This window comes from Panthera uncia (genome assembly GCF_023721935.1).
Source record: "Panthera uncia isolate 11264 chromosome A3 unlocalized genomic scaffold, Puncia_PCG_1.0 HiC_scaffold_11, whole genome shotgun sequence".
In the NCBI taxonomy this organism is placed as follows: Eukaryota; Metazoa; Chordata; class Mammalia; order Carnivora; family Felidae; genus Panthera; species Panthera uncia.
The window spans coordinates 1,388,138-1,403,754 of NW_026057578.1; the positions used below are offsets into that span (position 1 = coordinate 1,388,138).

General features: G+C 66.1%; 1 protein-coding gene across 1 annotated transcript; it reads right to left on the bottom strand.

The window, feature by feature from the left end:
* Positions 1 to 2,231: 2,231 nt before the first annotated feature.
* SLCO4A1 (solute carrier organic anion transporter family member 4A1) lies at positions 2,232 to 15,388 on the bottom strand. Its single transcript, XM_049650496.1, has 11 exons — positions 14,515 to 15,388; positions 13,407 to 13,497; positions 12,339 to 12,460; positions 12,028 to 12,139; positions 8,741 to 8,895; positions 7,352 to 7,547; positions 6,244 to 6,409; positions 5,965 to 6,137; positions 5,635 to 5,699; positions 5,097 to 5,245; positions 2,232 to 3,401 (listed from the first exon to the last, which is right to left on the bottom strand). The coding sequence occupies exons 1-11, from the start codon at positions 15,305 to 15,307 to the stop codon at positions 3,237 to 3,239; spliced, it is 2,187 nt and encodes a 728-aa protein (XP_049506453.1). The 5' UTR covers positions 15,308 to 15,388; the 3' UTR covers positions 2,232 to 3,236.
* Positions 15,389 to 15,617: the final 229 nt, after the last annotated feature.

The following is a 15,617-nucleotide window of genomic DNA, read 5'->3' on the forward strand; positions in this document are numbered from 1 at the left end:
GGGTGGGAAGGGGTGGGAGGGGGTGAGAAAGGATGGGAGGGGTGGGAAGTGGTGAGAGGGGGTGGGAGGGGTTGGGAGGGGGTGGGAAGGGGTGGGAAGGGGTGGGGGGGTGGGCCACAAGGTCAGGCCCTGGCAGCCCCACGCCCAGGATCCCGCACATTGGAACCGTGCTCCTCTCTGATGGAAGCTGCTGTCCCTCGCGGGCGGTGAGACCTCTTCCTGGGGCTGACCCGGGACCTGCCCCTCCAGCCTCTCGTCCCCACCTCGCCCACAGGCCGGACCACCGGGGGATCTCCAGTGTGACTCCGCCAGCCTCACCTCCAGCCCGAAGGCCCGTCTCCTGGTTGGTGGGGGGGCCTGCTCGGCCCCGGGCACTCTGCCCCCCAGACCTGCCCCTGCTAGTTGACTCCTTGACACTCCGTGTCCCCGGATGCCCTTCCCCGGCCGGCCTGGGCCAGAGGTCACCCGGGTGAGCCTGGCGGACCCCATCCTGGGGACCCCACGGGCCGGGGGCGCAGCAGGGCAGACCGGCGTGGACGCGGCTGTCAGGACGTGCTTATGGGGTGCGCGTGTGCACGGAAGATGCTGTGTCCCCTCGACGGCCACAGCGCGGCTCGCGGTCAGAGCCCTGCTGGAGGACATTACCCCAATCCCAGCATCGAAGTGAGCAAAACTGTATTTCAGCCTGGAAAGGGCGGGGAGAAGCCGGGGACTTTGTTTCTTCTGTAAGGAATGTGACCGACGCAGCGGGGCCCGTCCACACGGCGGACTGTCATTCGACCTTAGACAGGATTCGGGAAACGGCCTGGACGGCACCTGGCGAGCACAGCAGGCGTGGAAGACGCCATCGGTGCGGTCCCGCCCACAGCAAATGCTCCGAGGAGGCAAACAGGGAGGAGAGTGGATTCGTGGCTGCAGGGGTGGGGAGGGGAGCTGGGGGGCGCAGGCCAAGGGGGGTCTCCGTGAGGAGAACGTTCCAGCCGGCCTTGGCGATGCTGGTCCAATCCTGTGAACAGACCAAGACCCACTGAGTTTTCCCTTATTTTTTTTACGTTTATTTATTTTCAGAGAGAGGAGGAGAGGGAGGGTCAGAGACACAGAGAGAGAGAACCCCCAGCAGACTCCGTGCTCAGCGCAGAGCCCGACAAGGGGCTCGATCCCATGACCCTGGGATCGTGGCCTGAGCCGAAATCAAGAGTTGGACGCTTAACCGACTGAGCCACCCGGGCGCCCCTAGTTTACTTTAAGTGGGTGATTCGTATTTCAATAAAGCTGCTTAGAAAAAGACACGAGCTTAAGTGAGCACCACCCCAGCTTGGACCCTCTTCGAGGGCAAAGACAGGGTGGAGGGAATCCAGAGGTACCAGCGTCCGCCAGGATGAAGGGGGTTTGAGGGCCTCCTCCTCCGGGGAGAGGGCATTGGCGCACCTAAGAGGGTCCCAGCGCCCCTGCCAGGCTGTGTGTCCCCGGGCCCGCGGCCCTCCCGCCCGGCCTGGGTTTGCCGTGGGGACCTCTCAGGCAGTGTCTCCCCCGTTCCCCACCGCTCAGCAGAGGGCCTGGCATACAGTAGGTGCCCCGTCAATTCTCGAACGTGGTCCAGAAGGCCAGGGAGGCTGTTTCCTGCTCACCACGTAAACCTTGGCCAACGGAAGCGGCCGGGTCAGGATTCAAGCGTGGGGAGTGGAAGGAAAGGCCCATCCGGGACGTGGGCCCACGTGGGCCGGCTGGTGAGACTGGTGTCCAGGACACCTGTGAGCTGCCCCCAGGGCCCCCCCGGGGCGTAGTTGTGGACTCTCTGGGCTCCACCTGGGAGGGACTGCGTCAGATCTGGATACCCAGGGAGAAAGCGCAGTGGGGGGGGGGGGGGGTGCCTTTGTGTCCCCCCTCACACACACGCACACTCTTCCTGAGCTACCTGCTGAATCCGGCCGTCCCCATCTGAATCCTGGTGCTGCGGGTCACTCAGGAAAGTAGGACCCTGGGTTGAGGGCTCAGGCCCACCCAGCTGGCGCTGGGCCCCCGAGGGAGGGGACCCTTGGGGCACAACGGGGGTCACTGGCGAGGCGGGTGGCGAGAGGCCAACCGGGAGGGCGCAGGGCCGACAGAGCACTCGTCCCCGGGGCAGCCCGACACTGGCTTTGGGGCGCAAACTCACAAAAACCCACACGAAGGGGGTGTACAAACATCAAACTCTGCACCTTCGTAGAAAGAAAACACACTGGCCAGAGAGGTTTGCTTTAAATATCAAAATATATTTATTTACACATAATTTTAACTGAGGACATCCGCAAACATCCCATGGGAGTCCCAGTTTCCTCCAGGCAGAGTTCACGAATGTCCGCTGAGCCGGCCGCTATGCCCACCACACGAGCAGGTAAAAAACAAATTCTATAAATAAGGTTCTGCAAAATATTGGTCCATAAATATCTGCTTTTGCGACGCGTCCCGTCCCGCTGCAGCTCTGAGGATGGGAGGGGACAGCAGGGACCGTGCCTCTGGGGACGGCCGCCTGCCTAGCTGCCCCGCATCAGAAGAGACACAGGAAGTCAGGGCCAGGCCGGTCCCCAGATGCGCCGAATGAGGCCCGTTCAGGAGCACGGCCGGTGACACGCCCCGGCGGGGGTCAGTGCTCTGTAATTCCCACCCCGCGGTGTCGACGGTGCCACGATGAACGGGAGCAGCACGAGCCCCGTGTGCGAGCCACCGGCAGTGACAGACGCTTCTCCAGTCTCCAGGACAGAACAGTGACTTACGAACCCCCCGGCGGCTGCAGCTTCACACCGGCCGGCAGGTGGTTCTGGACTTTCTGTAACAGTGCAGCTCAGATCGCATAGAGAGACTGAAAATCATGGCTGTCGACGCGTCCGGGGTTCTCGAGGCCCCCGGGCAAAATCCAGTGCCACGTGGCTCTGTCCGTTCACGGACTGTGAGAAGGGCTGGGCTGCGGGGCCTCGGTCTTCCTGAGCCGGAGGGACAGTCACACTCTCCCCCGGGGCCAGGAGGGAGGCGCGCCGCGTCCCCCCATCCCTTGCGTTCTTTCTCTTCGGCATCTCTGAGACTCGGACGTGCGGCCCCCACCAGCTTAGTACCCTCAGGATCCTAGGAGAGATTTTTGGAGGGTCCTCAGCCCTGGGGTATCAATCGGCAAGGGGTCAGCCCTTCTGGGGAGAAATCAGACAGCGCTTGCAGGAAGTGCCAGGCAGCTGGCTCGTGTCCCTGGGCGGACGGGTGGGCGGTCAGATGTCACTCTGGAGCTGGAGGGCCGAGGGGGCGTCCTGGAGGTCCATGGGGGTGTCGGAGGCCGAGGACTGGCTGGGCAGAGAAGCTTCTAGGCCATTGGGAGCCTCCAACGGATGCTTGTACAGGAGGCAGGCGGCGGCGAAGAACAGCAAGCCCAGCACCTGGGAGAGAGGAAGAGGCCAGGCGGCCCGGTTGCTCCCGAGGTCCCGAGGACCCTGCTTCCGGAGAGAAGACCCGTCTTTCCTGCATAACCCGCCCCTGCGTGGACACCCATACTGTCAGTGAGGGAATGAAAACCAGCATTTGACGACATACTGGCCCTGGATGGGGTGGGGGGGCTCGTCCTGGGCTGAACAGTGCCCCCCCCCCCAAGAGCCCCGTGTCGACCCCCAGAGCCTATCGTTGGAGCGGTGTTTTGGCAGGTGTAATTAAGTTCAGAAGGTTGAGATGAAATCATCCTGGGTGTCGGGTGGGCCTGCCTGCAGTGACAGGTGTCCTCGTGGGAGCAAGGAGACAGTGGCTTTACAGAGACACCCAGGGGAAGGCCACACGACACAGGGGCAGAGACGGGGCTGGAGCAGACCCTCCGTCAGAGCCCCCAGAAGGAACTGACGTGCGGATTTCGGACCTCTGGCCCCCAAAACTGAGGAATAAAGATCTTCAGGGTTTTTTGTAATTAAAAAAAAGTTTGTTTATTTTTGGGGGGGGGGGAGGGCAGAGAGAGAGGGAGACACAGGATCCGAACAGGCTCCAGGGTCCGAGCTGTCAGCACAGAGCCCGACACGGGGCTCGAACCCACGAACCGCGAGATCATGACCTGACCCCGAGTTGGACACGTAACTGACTGAGCCCCCCAGGCGCCCCTGTACACGTGTGTGTTTTAACGTGCGGATGCTGGGTTTTAGCGTTTCTGGGAGCATCACCAGCCTGATAAGCGTGGCACCCGTGTCCACTCTGGCGCAGGGATGGGAGGGGGCGCGTTCGGAACCTGTCTGCTACTCCTGCTGAAACTAACACTGACCTGAGAAGCCACCGTAACCGCTGTGCTGACGCAGAGGGCTCATCGTCTGGGTGGACAGACGGCCCGGGTACCGGCCTGTTGCTCCGGGCACAGGGGCACAGAGGAAAAGCCGGGGGCAGCTCCCAGGAAGCCATGTCCCCCTCCGACTGACCCCTTGCCTTCCTCTGGGGTCACACAAATCCTTTCTCACACGTGGCTATTATTATGCTAATCCGTGTGGAGATAAGCCCAGGGGGCTGAGGATTCGCCACCCCCGAGATGCTTCAGACAAACGTGAGGGAAGGGGGAGACCCCTGAGCAGCCCCCCCCCAGAAGAAAATCGAGACACTCCTACAGGCTGGCCGCAGGATTTCACTTTATTGTGAAGGTTCCGTGTCCCTTCCTCCCATCGGGGAAAATTCAAACTATAAATACCGCGCTTCTCCCCACACGACATGAAACACGTGATAAAGCAGGCAGTTTCTCTTCCCAGGGTCGGGCGGAGGGTGGGCCAGCGCCCCAGGCACCTCAAGGTTAGGAAGCGGGAATTGCTCAGGGGTCCATAAGCCCCGCCCCCACTGCCCCCAGACGCGGACAGGCCCGCCAGAATCTGCCCTCGCAGGGCGGAGCGGGGTCTCATCCCTGCAAAGCCCTAGGGGACCGGAGTCCGGGGCCGGCGGCAGGGGGGAGGCCCCGGCAGGCAGGGGCTTCGTGGGGCTGGGGCCCCACAACGGGCTCTCACTTGGGAGGGAGGCCGCTTCTGGGAACCGGGGCCCCGGGAAGGAGGCCGCTTCTGGGAACCGGGGCCCCGGGGGCCCCGGGGCCCCGCCCCCCTCCAGCGCGCCCCCGCACTCACCTTGTACACCAGCCCCGCGATGAGCATGTAGCGGCTCATGGCCGAGTTCTGGTACACGAAGCAGGAGCCCTGCTGGCCACACTGGTCCTGCCAGAGCAGGCACGCCTTGTCGATCACCCAGCCGAAGGCGATGGGCCCCGGGATGCCCCCTGCAGAAAGAGGCTCACTCAGGACCCCAACCCGCGCGGGGGGCCAGAGGGGGCGGGTGGGCAGCGAGAGACCCAGAAGGGTGATGTCAGTCAGCCACTGGTGTTCGCGGGGGGTGCGAACGGGACGTAAATGTTCCTTTCTGGGGACTTGGCACCAGGGGGGGAGGTGCCGAATCACCCGCGACTCCCCTGGAGCCTTTGTGCTAATGAGGAAAAGGCAAATAAATGACCATGGGTCCCCCTAGTGGACGGTGAGGGGATGGCGTCCTTCTCCAAAGCGGGCACTAGCCGAATGCACACCCGCCGCGCGTGAGGAGACACAGGCCGGGTGCCCTTGTGCAGCGAACGCACTACACAACTGTACGTGGCTTCCTCACAGGGCACAGTACCTAGAGTTCTAACCACAATCCACTGGATTCCCAGCGCAAACGATCTCTGCCGGTCACAGACACACCTGAAACGTGAGACAGCCGCGTCAGCGCCCGGGGAGGTGGGCCGTGTGCCAAGTCACACCCCCCACGCTAGCAGCCAAGTCCTGGCCACGCCCCAGGCTGCGTGGCCACCTCCCCAGGTGGCAAGCACCTCACAGAGGCAGTTGGCTCTCTCCTGCCGCGGTGTGTGGGGGGCCCGGCACGTACCCCGCGGGATCTGCAGAGCTCCACCGCAGCGTGCTGCAAGGGAAGGTTCTGGGCCTGAGCGAAACCCAGGCCCGGGCTTACCGTAACGTTGCCGTGAGCGCAGGAATGCTGCTGAGGAATGTAAATATGATTACAACGAATATGAAAACCAGAAGGAGGGGCTTTCTTTGACAAGTTGAGGTGCATTTCCCTGCAGTGGCATGGCCAAAACCAGAGGAAAAATTCTGAGGGACACAGCTACAGTCTCGGTACACCTGAGGGGCGCAAACAGCGCGGGTTACCGGAGGAAGGGGCAGGGGCCCTCCCGGGGCGCAGACGGCACGGGGGGGGGGGGGGGGGGGGGGCGGCGGCCACGCTCACCTTCTGGCCGCCGGGGCCGGGTTCGGCCGCCTCCGGGCAGCCCGCGTAGCAGGGCGAGAAGTACGTGAGGCCGTCGGAGCCGCACACGGGGCTGTAGAGCTCGGGCCGGCAGCCGCAGGCCGCGTTGCAGGCGGCGGTCAGCTCCAGGCGGCCCTGGGGCAGGAGGCTGCGGGCGGCAGACGAGGGGGCGGTGGGGCCGGGGCAGGTGGGGAGCCCAGCCGGGGGCCTCGCGCCCCCCGCCCCCAGCCACGGCCTCCGGTTCCCGGTGCTCCCCTCCCTGCCTCCTGCCCGTGGACCCGCTGGGCGTTCTCACGCCACGCAAACCGCGCTCCGCTCTGCTCTCCGTGTGCGCGGTGCACTTCCCCCGACTTGGTGGTTGGACGGGCAGGTGGCTCAGAGCGCACGGGGCCAAAGCGCCCCCCCCCCCCCAGGGGCGCCAGCCCCTCAGGTGGCAGCTGTGCACCTGCACGGCTCAGGGGCGCGTGCACACGGTGGCCATCACGGACGCGCAGGCTTCCTTCTCTTTCCACTCAGATGGAAGACCCCATGCCCATCCGGACCCTTCCCGCCTCCCTCAGCACCCTCCCTGGGAGCTGGCCCAGGGCCCGCCTGCCTCCCTCCCGTGGCAGCACGGTCCTCGTGGGGGGACCGTGGCGGTCCTGTCGGGGGACAGTGCTCCCACGGCCACTGTGAGGTCTGCGGTCCCGACCCGCCAGCGGCACCAGGAGTCCCTGAGAGGGGCCGCCCGTCCCAGCGGCCACCGTCGCAGCCTGCTTCAGATATTAGCCTGACCGGCTGTCGCTCTCACGTTCCCGTGAGTCGGTCGCACACGGGAGCCGACCCTGGGCCACCTTCCACGTCCACACATGGAGAGCGGCTGGGTGAGCGGAGTCTCATTTTCCAGATGGGAACCCCGGGCTTGGGGCTGGGACGGAGCCCGGGGCTTCCAAAGGGCCGATGCCGGGCTGTCTTTCAGCGACCGTTAGCCCTGACCTTCTCCAAACAGTGACCGAGTCCCCACCCCACCGCCGCCATCCCCCGGGGCCACCGGGGCCTCCGACGGGTGCGCTGGGCTCTCCCCTTCTCCCGGGCACCTCTCGGTCCTTACCCGCCGTGGTAGCTGGCGGTCACACCCGCCACGGGCACGTTGGGACAGTGCATGAAGAACACGAAGATGGCCAGCAGGCTGGTCAGGGCACAGAAAAGGCATAGCTTGATGATGCCCGCACCACGGAGCTTGAACTTGTTCACGAAGAAGCCACCCAGGAAGGTGCCGCCACCCCCGGCCGGCACCACCAGGTACCCTGCGGCAGAGGGGACGTGCTCAGTGAGGGCCTGCGGGGCCGCAGGGGCGGGGCGGGACTGGGAGGGCGAGAGGCCAATAGCCCGCCGCTGCTGCCCGCCTGACCGGGAGGCCGCCCAGGGACTGTGCTCCCCAGAAAACCACAGCTTCTGCGAGTCCAGCCGTGAGCCACCTTCGAGAAATCCGTGGCCCGCGCCATTTCACGTGAAGCTGGGATTGGTTGGCGCGCAGCTCCCAGGCCGTCCCAGGGACGGGGTGGAACAGGTGTGGGGCTCGGTGGGCCTGCCTTTCCAGCAAGGACATGGACCCCTTCCAGCTCTGGGCTGCAGCCCGGGGGACCCCAGAGCAGGTGGCCGTTCTGGGACAATGTGAGCACAGGGAGGGGCCGCTTTGGGAAAGGGGAGGCGCTTGTGGATGGGGCCGAGAGGCCAGGCAAGGAGGGGTGTCTGGGGGCATTAGATAGGGGGACGGGGTCCCTAACTCAATGCCCAAGCCCCGTGCCGGAACAGAACCCCGAGGCCTGGGGGGCGGCCTGCACTGGCCCATGTGCTGCCCAGACGTCCCCACGTTCCACACGGGGTGTTGACCCTCCCGGCCAGGATCCACGCCACGTCTGGCACGGCCCGGCATCGACCGCTCGTCTGGTAACGCGTCCCGCCTGGTGTGTTCTCCGTGAGGCTGCAGGTGCCCTCTGGGCAGCAGCAGGAGGGGGTCTAAGCAGGGCCCTCGTTCTCCTGGGGGGCCCAGCCTGGCTCTGGCCACAGAATGTCTCTGGCCGGGTGGGTCCCGGGGCTCCGACCCCACGGTCCCGTGAAATCCTGGGACGCCGGCCCCCTGGCTCCCGGGTGCGACCGGGCCTGAGGGTCTGGGTGCCACTAGCCAAACCCTTTCTGCAACAAGCCAGGGACGCTGGAGGGGGTGAGTGGGCGTCACAGGCGATGAGCTCGCCCCGGACCCTCCCGGCCAGAGCGGGCCCCCCCAGGAGGTCAGCACGCTGCGGTCCGTGCTCCCACAAAGCAACACTGCGCACGGCCCAGCACCCGCTCCGGGGGCCTCCCCGCAGGACCACGCGCCCGCGTGTCCTCGCGTGCACAGGAGCCGCGTGCGCTTGTAAAAGAGACTCCGGAGACCCCTCACTCGTCCGACAACTCACGAAAAGTCAGAGGACCCCGAGGATTCAGCGAGTTTTCTCACCGAACAAGGTGGCAGCCTCCGAGGCGCTCAGGCCGAACTGGGACTCCAGGAACTTGGGGCCAAACGTGGACATGCCTGCGATGAGTGTGGCCTCGGTGGCTCCCGCCAGGCACAGCAAGATGAACGTGGGGTTTTTCAGTAGGAGCCAGATGGAGCTGGATGGGGAGACGAGAGAGAAGAGACAGAGGGTCAGAGCAGGCCAGAGCAGGGAGGAAGTGCCCTTCCAGAGGGGGCTGGGGAGTGGGGGGCCCTCCACGTCTCCCCCAGGGCGGTCAGGACGGGGTGTGAGGCCGGCGGAGAACCAGCTCCAGGAAAGCAAGCCGCTAAATCAACCTCCTCACCGCCTCCGCCACAGTTCAGCTCTGGCGCGGGGAGAGACCCCGAGCAACCACACCACCGTGGAATCACTTGGCGGTGGGGGGAGTCAGGAGCCGGGGGCTGGGGGAGGCGGCTGTCCCCAAGTCCAGGACTGGCCAGGTCCCCACGGATGGGGACCGGCACTGAAGGCTGGGATCCTTTCTCAGCCACCAGCCCTCGAGAAGGGGGCACAGGGGGCCCTCCAAGGAGCCTCTGGGTGGACGCGGCTGGTGTGTACTTTGGGGGTGGTGTCGTAGGGATCCTGAGGAAGGACCTCGGCCCTGGCCCCTCAGACCTGACCTGCCCATTCCCCAGTGAGGCCGGCCTTGCTTCCCTCTGGGGATCAGGACGGGGAGCCCTGCACGGCCCCGGGGCGCTCTCGGCCTCAGGTCTCACCGAGAAGCGGAGAGATCTCTGTGAGCGCCTGACGCGGGCTCTGACTGCTGTCCACCTGCGTCCCCGCCCCGAGCGACGGGCTGGGCGCCAGGCCCTGCCCCACACCGCCTGCCCTCGCGTGAGCACGTTTCTCCGAGGGCCGCTGGCTCTGGCCGGACTGCTCTGCACCTTGTCAGGCATTTGGGCCGAGCAGGGCTGGCGCCCGGGTGTGCCGACCACACACGCAGCATAGAACACAGCACACCGTCCTTACGGGGCAGTGGAGGCACGACGCTTGGAGTGGGAACGAAATTACAGCCACGGGGGGTCCGCAAGTTCGGAAGCTCGGCCTCGGGGGGCAGCCAGCCGCCCGCACTTGAGGCTCTAATGCCTGCTTTCCCGATTCCCGGAGCCGCCGGGCGGCAGGTGCCTGGACCTGGGCACCGAGGTGCCGACCGGTACGCTTCTGTCCCTGGCCCCGGGGAGTGATGTGGGCTGGGGGCAGGGTTCTCTCTGGAGCCCCGGGTCACCGCAGGGCAGCGCCTCCCTCTCCCGCACCTACGAGAAAGCAAACCCTGGAACTAAATGACTACCCTCAGCCCGCCGTGGGGGCCGGCTCTGAAATGGCCCTCGGGGCTTACGCTCTCCGGGTCTGCAGCTCAGGGCTGTGCCACACGTGAAGCCCGTCCTCGTGAGCCCCGGCCCCGGAGACCCCGCTGCTGGTTGTGCTCACACCGGGAGGGAGCCCAGAGTCCCTGCTCACATCTCGGGGCACCTGCCACAGGCCGGCAATTGGATCTTGGAAAGTAGGCATGTGCGGTGCAGCCGTGACTAGGCTTTGCACCGGGACATGCGAGCAGGCGGCCAGGAGGAGGCGAAGGAAAGACGCTCCACGCGGCTCATGGCACCTGCCCCGCCCCAGAGCGACACACATGCAAAACTGACTTTCAAGCCGGAAGACTGAAAACAATGCTTTTTGGTTAATTATTTGGGTCCCATGTCCATGAAGGGAAGAAGAGGGATGCTGGCGGGTGGGGGCTTGGGGGGGGCCCGGGGCACCGGCCCCTCCCCGGGACCTCCTCTGTTGGGGCTCGCAGGTCCTGCCTTGTGTGGGGGACGCCCTGTGTCTGGCTGGCCCCTTCCCTGGGTCTTGTTCAGATCGGCCCAGGCTTCGGGGCGCTCGGCTAGGCTTGGGGTTGGGGGGGGCAGGTGACCCTCCCCAGGGTGTGCAGACTTCGTCCCAGGCTCTAGGTGGCTCTGCTAAAATCTGGTGTTGAATTTGCTCGGAGAACTAGTCGTGATGTTAACAGAGGGCACACGTTCCAGGATTTATTTTATTACCGGCAACTGGCTAGGGAACTAAGCCTGGACACAGACCTCTTCTCGGCCCTCTGTCCCCAGCGCTGCTGACGTGCTGGGTCCCTAGCGCTGCGTGTGGAGCACTGGTGGCCCTGCTCCAGCTCAGAGCGCCTCCCCGTGGCTGCTGGGAGATGGGGCGACCCGGCCTTCACACAGACGCTCCTGCGCCCCTGCCCAGTGCGGCCCCTGGCGGCTTACCCGCCTTGGGGCACCCTGCTGAGCGGGCAGCTCTTGGGTGGCCCCACAGGAAGCAGGAAGCAGGAGAACAAAGCCCGAAGTGAGGCAGGCCCGTCCACCTTCCACCCCTAGCACGCCGGCCCTGCCTCCTCTCCACGGGGACAGCAGACAGCTCCGGGGCTTCCCCGGAGGCCACCTTCGGCCCCGGCGCCCCTCCACCCTCCCCACGGCGAAGGCAGGCAACGAGGGCTCATTCCTGCCACCAACAGCCCCTGGCCCCACGAGGCCAGTTAGACACGGCCGTTCCTGGGCTCCGGCTCCAGACTACCGGGGGGCAGGGGAGTACTCAGCGAGGCCGAGGAATCAGGCTGGAGGCCGTCCGGGGGCTCCTTCCCCATTCCCTCGAGAGCCCCCTGTGCGATGCCTGGTCCCGTGAAGAGGGTATGGGCGGCCAGGAGCCCACCCCCAGGGCCCCGAGTCTCCCTGAGACCAGAACAGGCCAGGGGTCCATGAAGCCCACAAAACAAGACCAGGCCACACCCCAGGGAGAGGGGACAGACCAGGTCTCACGCAAGGGAGGGGAGCACATGAGGAGTGGGGGCTGGTGCAGGGCAGTGAGGGCAGGGGGCCAGAGACAGTCCCGTCCCTTCCTGGGTCATCAGAGGCCTCAAGGCAGAGAGAAGGCGCGAGCCTGGAACCCTGGCACGTGCAGGTGACCTTAATGAAAAGGTCAGAGGACAGAGGACACAGCAGGTTGAGGACCCTCCGTCGGGACCGTCCCTCACCGGCTCTGTGTGCAGCTCTGAATCTCCCAGCCCGGATTTCGGGGCTGAGACCTCGAGTCCGTGGGGCCACAAAGGAGGTTCAGAAGCTGTGTGCTCACCACGGCCCTGGAGGGGCAACGCGGACTCTCCTAGATTGGGGTCAAGGTCCGGCATGTGTGAGCCCCCCAAGGGTCTGCAGGACACATGGGCACGGGCAGGAGCGCCCCCCCCCCCCCCCGCCCACAAGGTCCTTACAGAGGCAGGTCTCTGATGGTTTTCCCGAAGTCGGGGTTGCTGGCCGCCTCGTGGCCTCTGTCCTTCAGCCGGCATGTCTCCGACGCTCTCATGACCACGTAGTGTCGGGAGCCTGGAAGGACACAGACGTCGGCGAGTGGCCGGGACCAAGGTCTCTGCCTGAGGCTCCCCCCTCCCAGGCCTGGGGGCGCCTGAGGGTCAGCTGCACGTGGCCGGGCTGGCCCTGCAGGACGGTGGCCTCGCCCCGAAGGCGAAGGGCCCGGACTCCCCAGGGGTGCCCCCCCAGGAGGACAGAGGAGCGACGCACCCACCTGGCAGCTGCCGGGGGTAGCCGAGGATGGGGATGGCGATGAGGAAGGCGGCGGCTCCTGCGCCCAGGAAGCCCACCCACCAGGCGCCGACCCACAGGGGGCTCTCGGTGGTCAGCTCCGTCCTGTGGGGGGAGACACTTGGGGTCAGCGTCCTGCCCACGTGCACTCAGGGCGCCCACGCCGGGCATCCGCACGCTGCTCCTGAAAGACCTTAGCCCAGGGGATCGGAGGGCTCCGGGGGGGGTGGGTGCTGGGGTGGCGCACTGCACATCACGGAAGCCGGCACCCCCTCCCACACCTGGCCTCTCCACCTCCTCCATCTGGCGGCTCCTGGGTCGTAATCTGCTTAATAAACCGGTAATCTGGTGCGTAAAGCACATTCCTGAGGCCTGGGAGCTGTCCTAGCCGCTCACAAAACCCAAGGACAGGGCCGTGGGAACCCCGATTTGTAGCCAGGCGGGACGGAAGTCGTGGGGACCCAGTGCCTGAGGCTGGCGTCTGCAGGGGGTGGTCTCCTAAGGCTGAGCCTTCACCTGTGGGGTCTGTGCTGACCCTGGGAAGTCTGTCAGACCTGAGCTGAATTTAGGACCCCCAACGGGTGTCAGAAGAGACCTGCCTGGTGTGGAAAACCCCACACAGAAGCTCACGTTGGCAGCACGAAATCTGCTCTCAGTCCCGCAAAGGGTATCAGAAAACTGGTGACCTGGTCTCGCCTGGTTCCAGGTCTCCGTCCCCAGGGCCTGCACTCAGGGACCCCCAGCCTCCAGGGCCACCAGAGCAGGGCCAGCCCCCCCAAGACCCTGGGGACCACCCCCCCCAGACCCCGGGGCCGCCAGAGTAGGGCCAGCCCTCCCAAGACCCTGGGGATCACCCACCAGGCCCCGGGGCCACCAGAGCAGGGCCAGCCCCCCCCAGACCCCAGGGCCGCCCCCCCACCCAGACCCCAGACCCTGGGGCCGCCAGAGCAGGGCCAGCCCAGCTTCTTCCTGCTGTGTGTCCTGCTCTGAGGGAGCCACCGCCCAGGCGAGGTGCTGTCCGCGTGGGGCAGATTCAGCTGGGGCCACTCACTGTCGGCCTACTTCTGTGTAAATGTTGAGCAGGGTGCCTCCGATCAGGTAGCCAGCGGCGGGGCCGAGGATGGCCGCCGTGTAGAAGATGGCTGGGGAGAAGCAGAGAGGTTGAGGCCGGCCACGTCCACTGCCCCAGGGCTCGTGAGCCACTGACACTCAGAAGCCCACCTGCGAGGAGCCCCCCACTCTGTGTGTCTGCACCTATCTGCCCCCGTCACACGGACCCTTTGGGCCAGGGTTTACGTCGGGGCGGCCTTCACGGAGTCTGAAATCTGGCTGCTTTGAAGATTTTTCTAGGGCGCCTGGGGGCTCAGTCGGGTGGGCACCTGAGTTTGGCTCAGTTCACGATCTCATGACTCGTGAGTTCGAGCTCTGTGTCTGGCTCTCCGCTGATGGCATGGAGCCTGCTTGGGATTCTCTGTCCCTCTTTCTCTCTCTGTCCCTCCCCTGCTTGCACTCACTCTCTCTCTCTCTCTCTCACTCTCAAATAAGTAAACATTTAAAAAAAATTTTACAGCTTTCCTGGCCGAGCCGACCGCAGATGTTATTTGGACCCTTTCTCCCGGAAGAGCAAAGACCCCCAGAGCCCGTGTTCCAGGCCACGGCTGTCTCCACGCAGCATCACAGGCCCACCAGGGCGTCGCTGGACTAAGGAGACCCCAACGTCCCTGGGTCGGCACCGCTAGGTGACTAGAGGGACAGAGTCCGAGGTGGGAACGAGCAGGCTGCGGCCAGCTGACGGGGTCAGGGCAGGCCTTGGAGCTCCAGCCGGTCCCTCGCGCGCGTCCCCGAGCACCTCTCCCTGGGAAAGCCTGGCCTGGCAGGAGGGACGCGGGGACGTGGTGCCACGAGGTTGAAAACCCCGAAATCTGACGCCCCCCTCCCCGTAAACGAGGGTGTCTCAGCGGGAGCGTGAGGCTCGAGCCCAGTCCCGGGGGCAGCAGGGCAGCGCCTGGCTGACCCGGGGCACGAGCCAGCCCCCAGGCCCACTTACTCTGCGCGCGCCCCCCCGGACTCCCAAGACATGCTGGGGGCCAGGCTGAGGTCGGCCAGGACCACCGCCAGCCCCTGCGCTCGCCCGCTGCCTCGCCTGCGACCCCACTCACCGATGTAGACGGGCGAGTGGCTGGACTTGACGTTCTCGTCCAGGTAGGTGACGCCCAGCGTGTAGAGCGGCGTGGCACCCGCACCGTGCAGGAACTGGCCCAGCATGAAGACCAGGCGGTAGCCGGACAGGCCGGAGGCGCGGTCCCCACAGGCCAGGCTGCGGTTGGCCCGGCACGCGCCCAGGCCCTCGGCGCCCTCCGCCTCGTAGGCGCCTGCGGCGAAGTGGGGCAGCGCGAACACCAGCGAGCCGGCGCCCATGACCAGCACGCCCCAGCCCAGCCAGCGCGGCTTGTGGCCGGTGCCCCCAAAGTAGCTGACGAAGGTGAGACACAGGCAGGCGGCCACGTCGTAGGAGCTGGCGATGAGGCCGCTCTGGTAGCTGCGCAGGTCGTAGCGGCGCTCGATGGAGGTGATGACCGTGTTGATGAAGCCGTTCACGGTCATGCCCTGCAGGAAGGCGGCTGCACACAGGAAGAGCAGGAAGGCCCTGGGCGTGTTGAAGGCCCGCAGGCACTCGGGCGCGAAGGCCCGCCAGCCACACGCCGCGCTCTGCGGCCCCGCAGCCACGCGGCGCGTCTCGGGGGCCGCCCGGGGGTCACGCTTCCCGGCCGGCGGCTGGCACAGCGGCTGGCTGCAGGAGCCCAGGGCGTCGTGGCTGGGGGGCGAGCCGAGGGACGCCCGCCTGCTGGGGGGGCTGTGGCCGCTCCCGCCGTCCGCGGCCGAGGGCGGGCTCGGGAGGACCAGCTGTGGCACCGACGTCGGGGGCTTGTCCCCCGTCGAGCGCTGAGGCATCTCCGACCGGGGGGCGACCCGGGGGCGGCCACGGAAGCCGCCGAACGGTATTCCGGGGGCCGGTTCGTCCTGTGAGAAGAGTTTCCGGGTCAGAAAGCTTACATCTGCCCTCGGAGCACGGATATCGCCGGGAGCGTGTCCCCCTCCCCACCCCCCACCCCATGCCCGGTCCCTCGGGGCAGCCGATGGCTCTGCTGTCCGCTACCCAGTCTGATGGGGTTTGACCTTCCCTGGCCAGCCCCCTTCTGAATCCGGGGCCGGACCTCCCAGACCCACACACGTGAGCAAGCCACAGTCGGGGAGCGGGGCT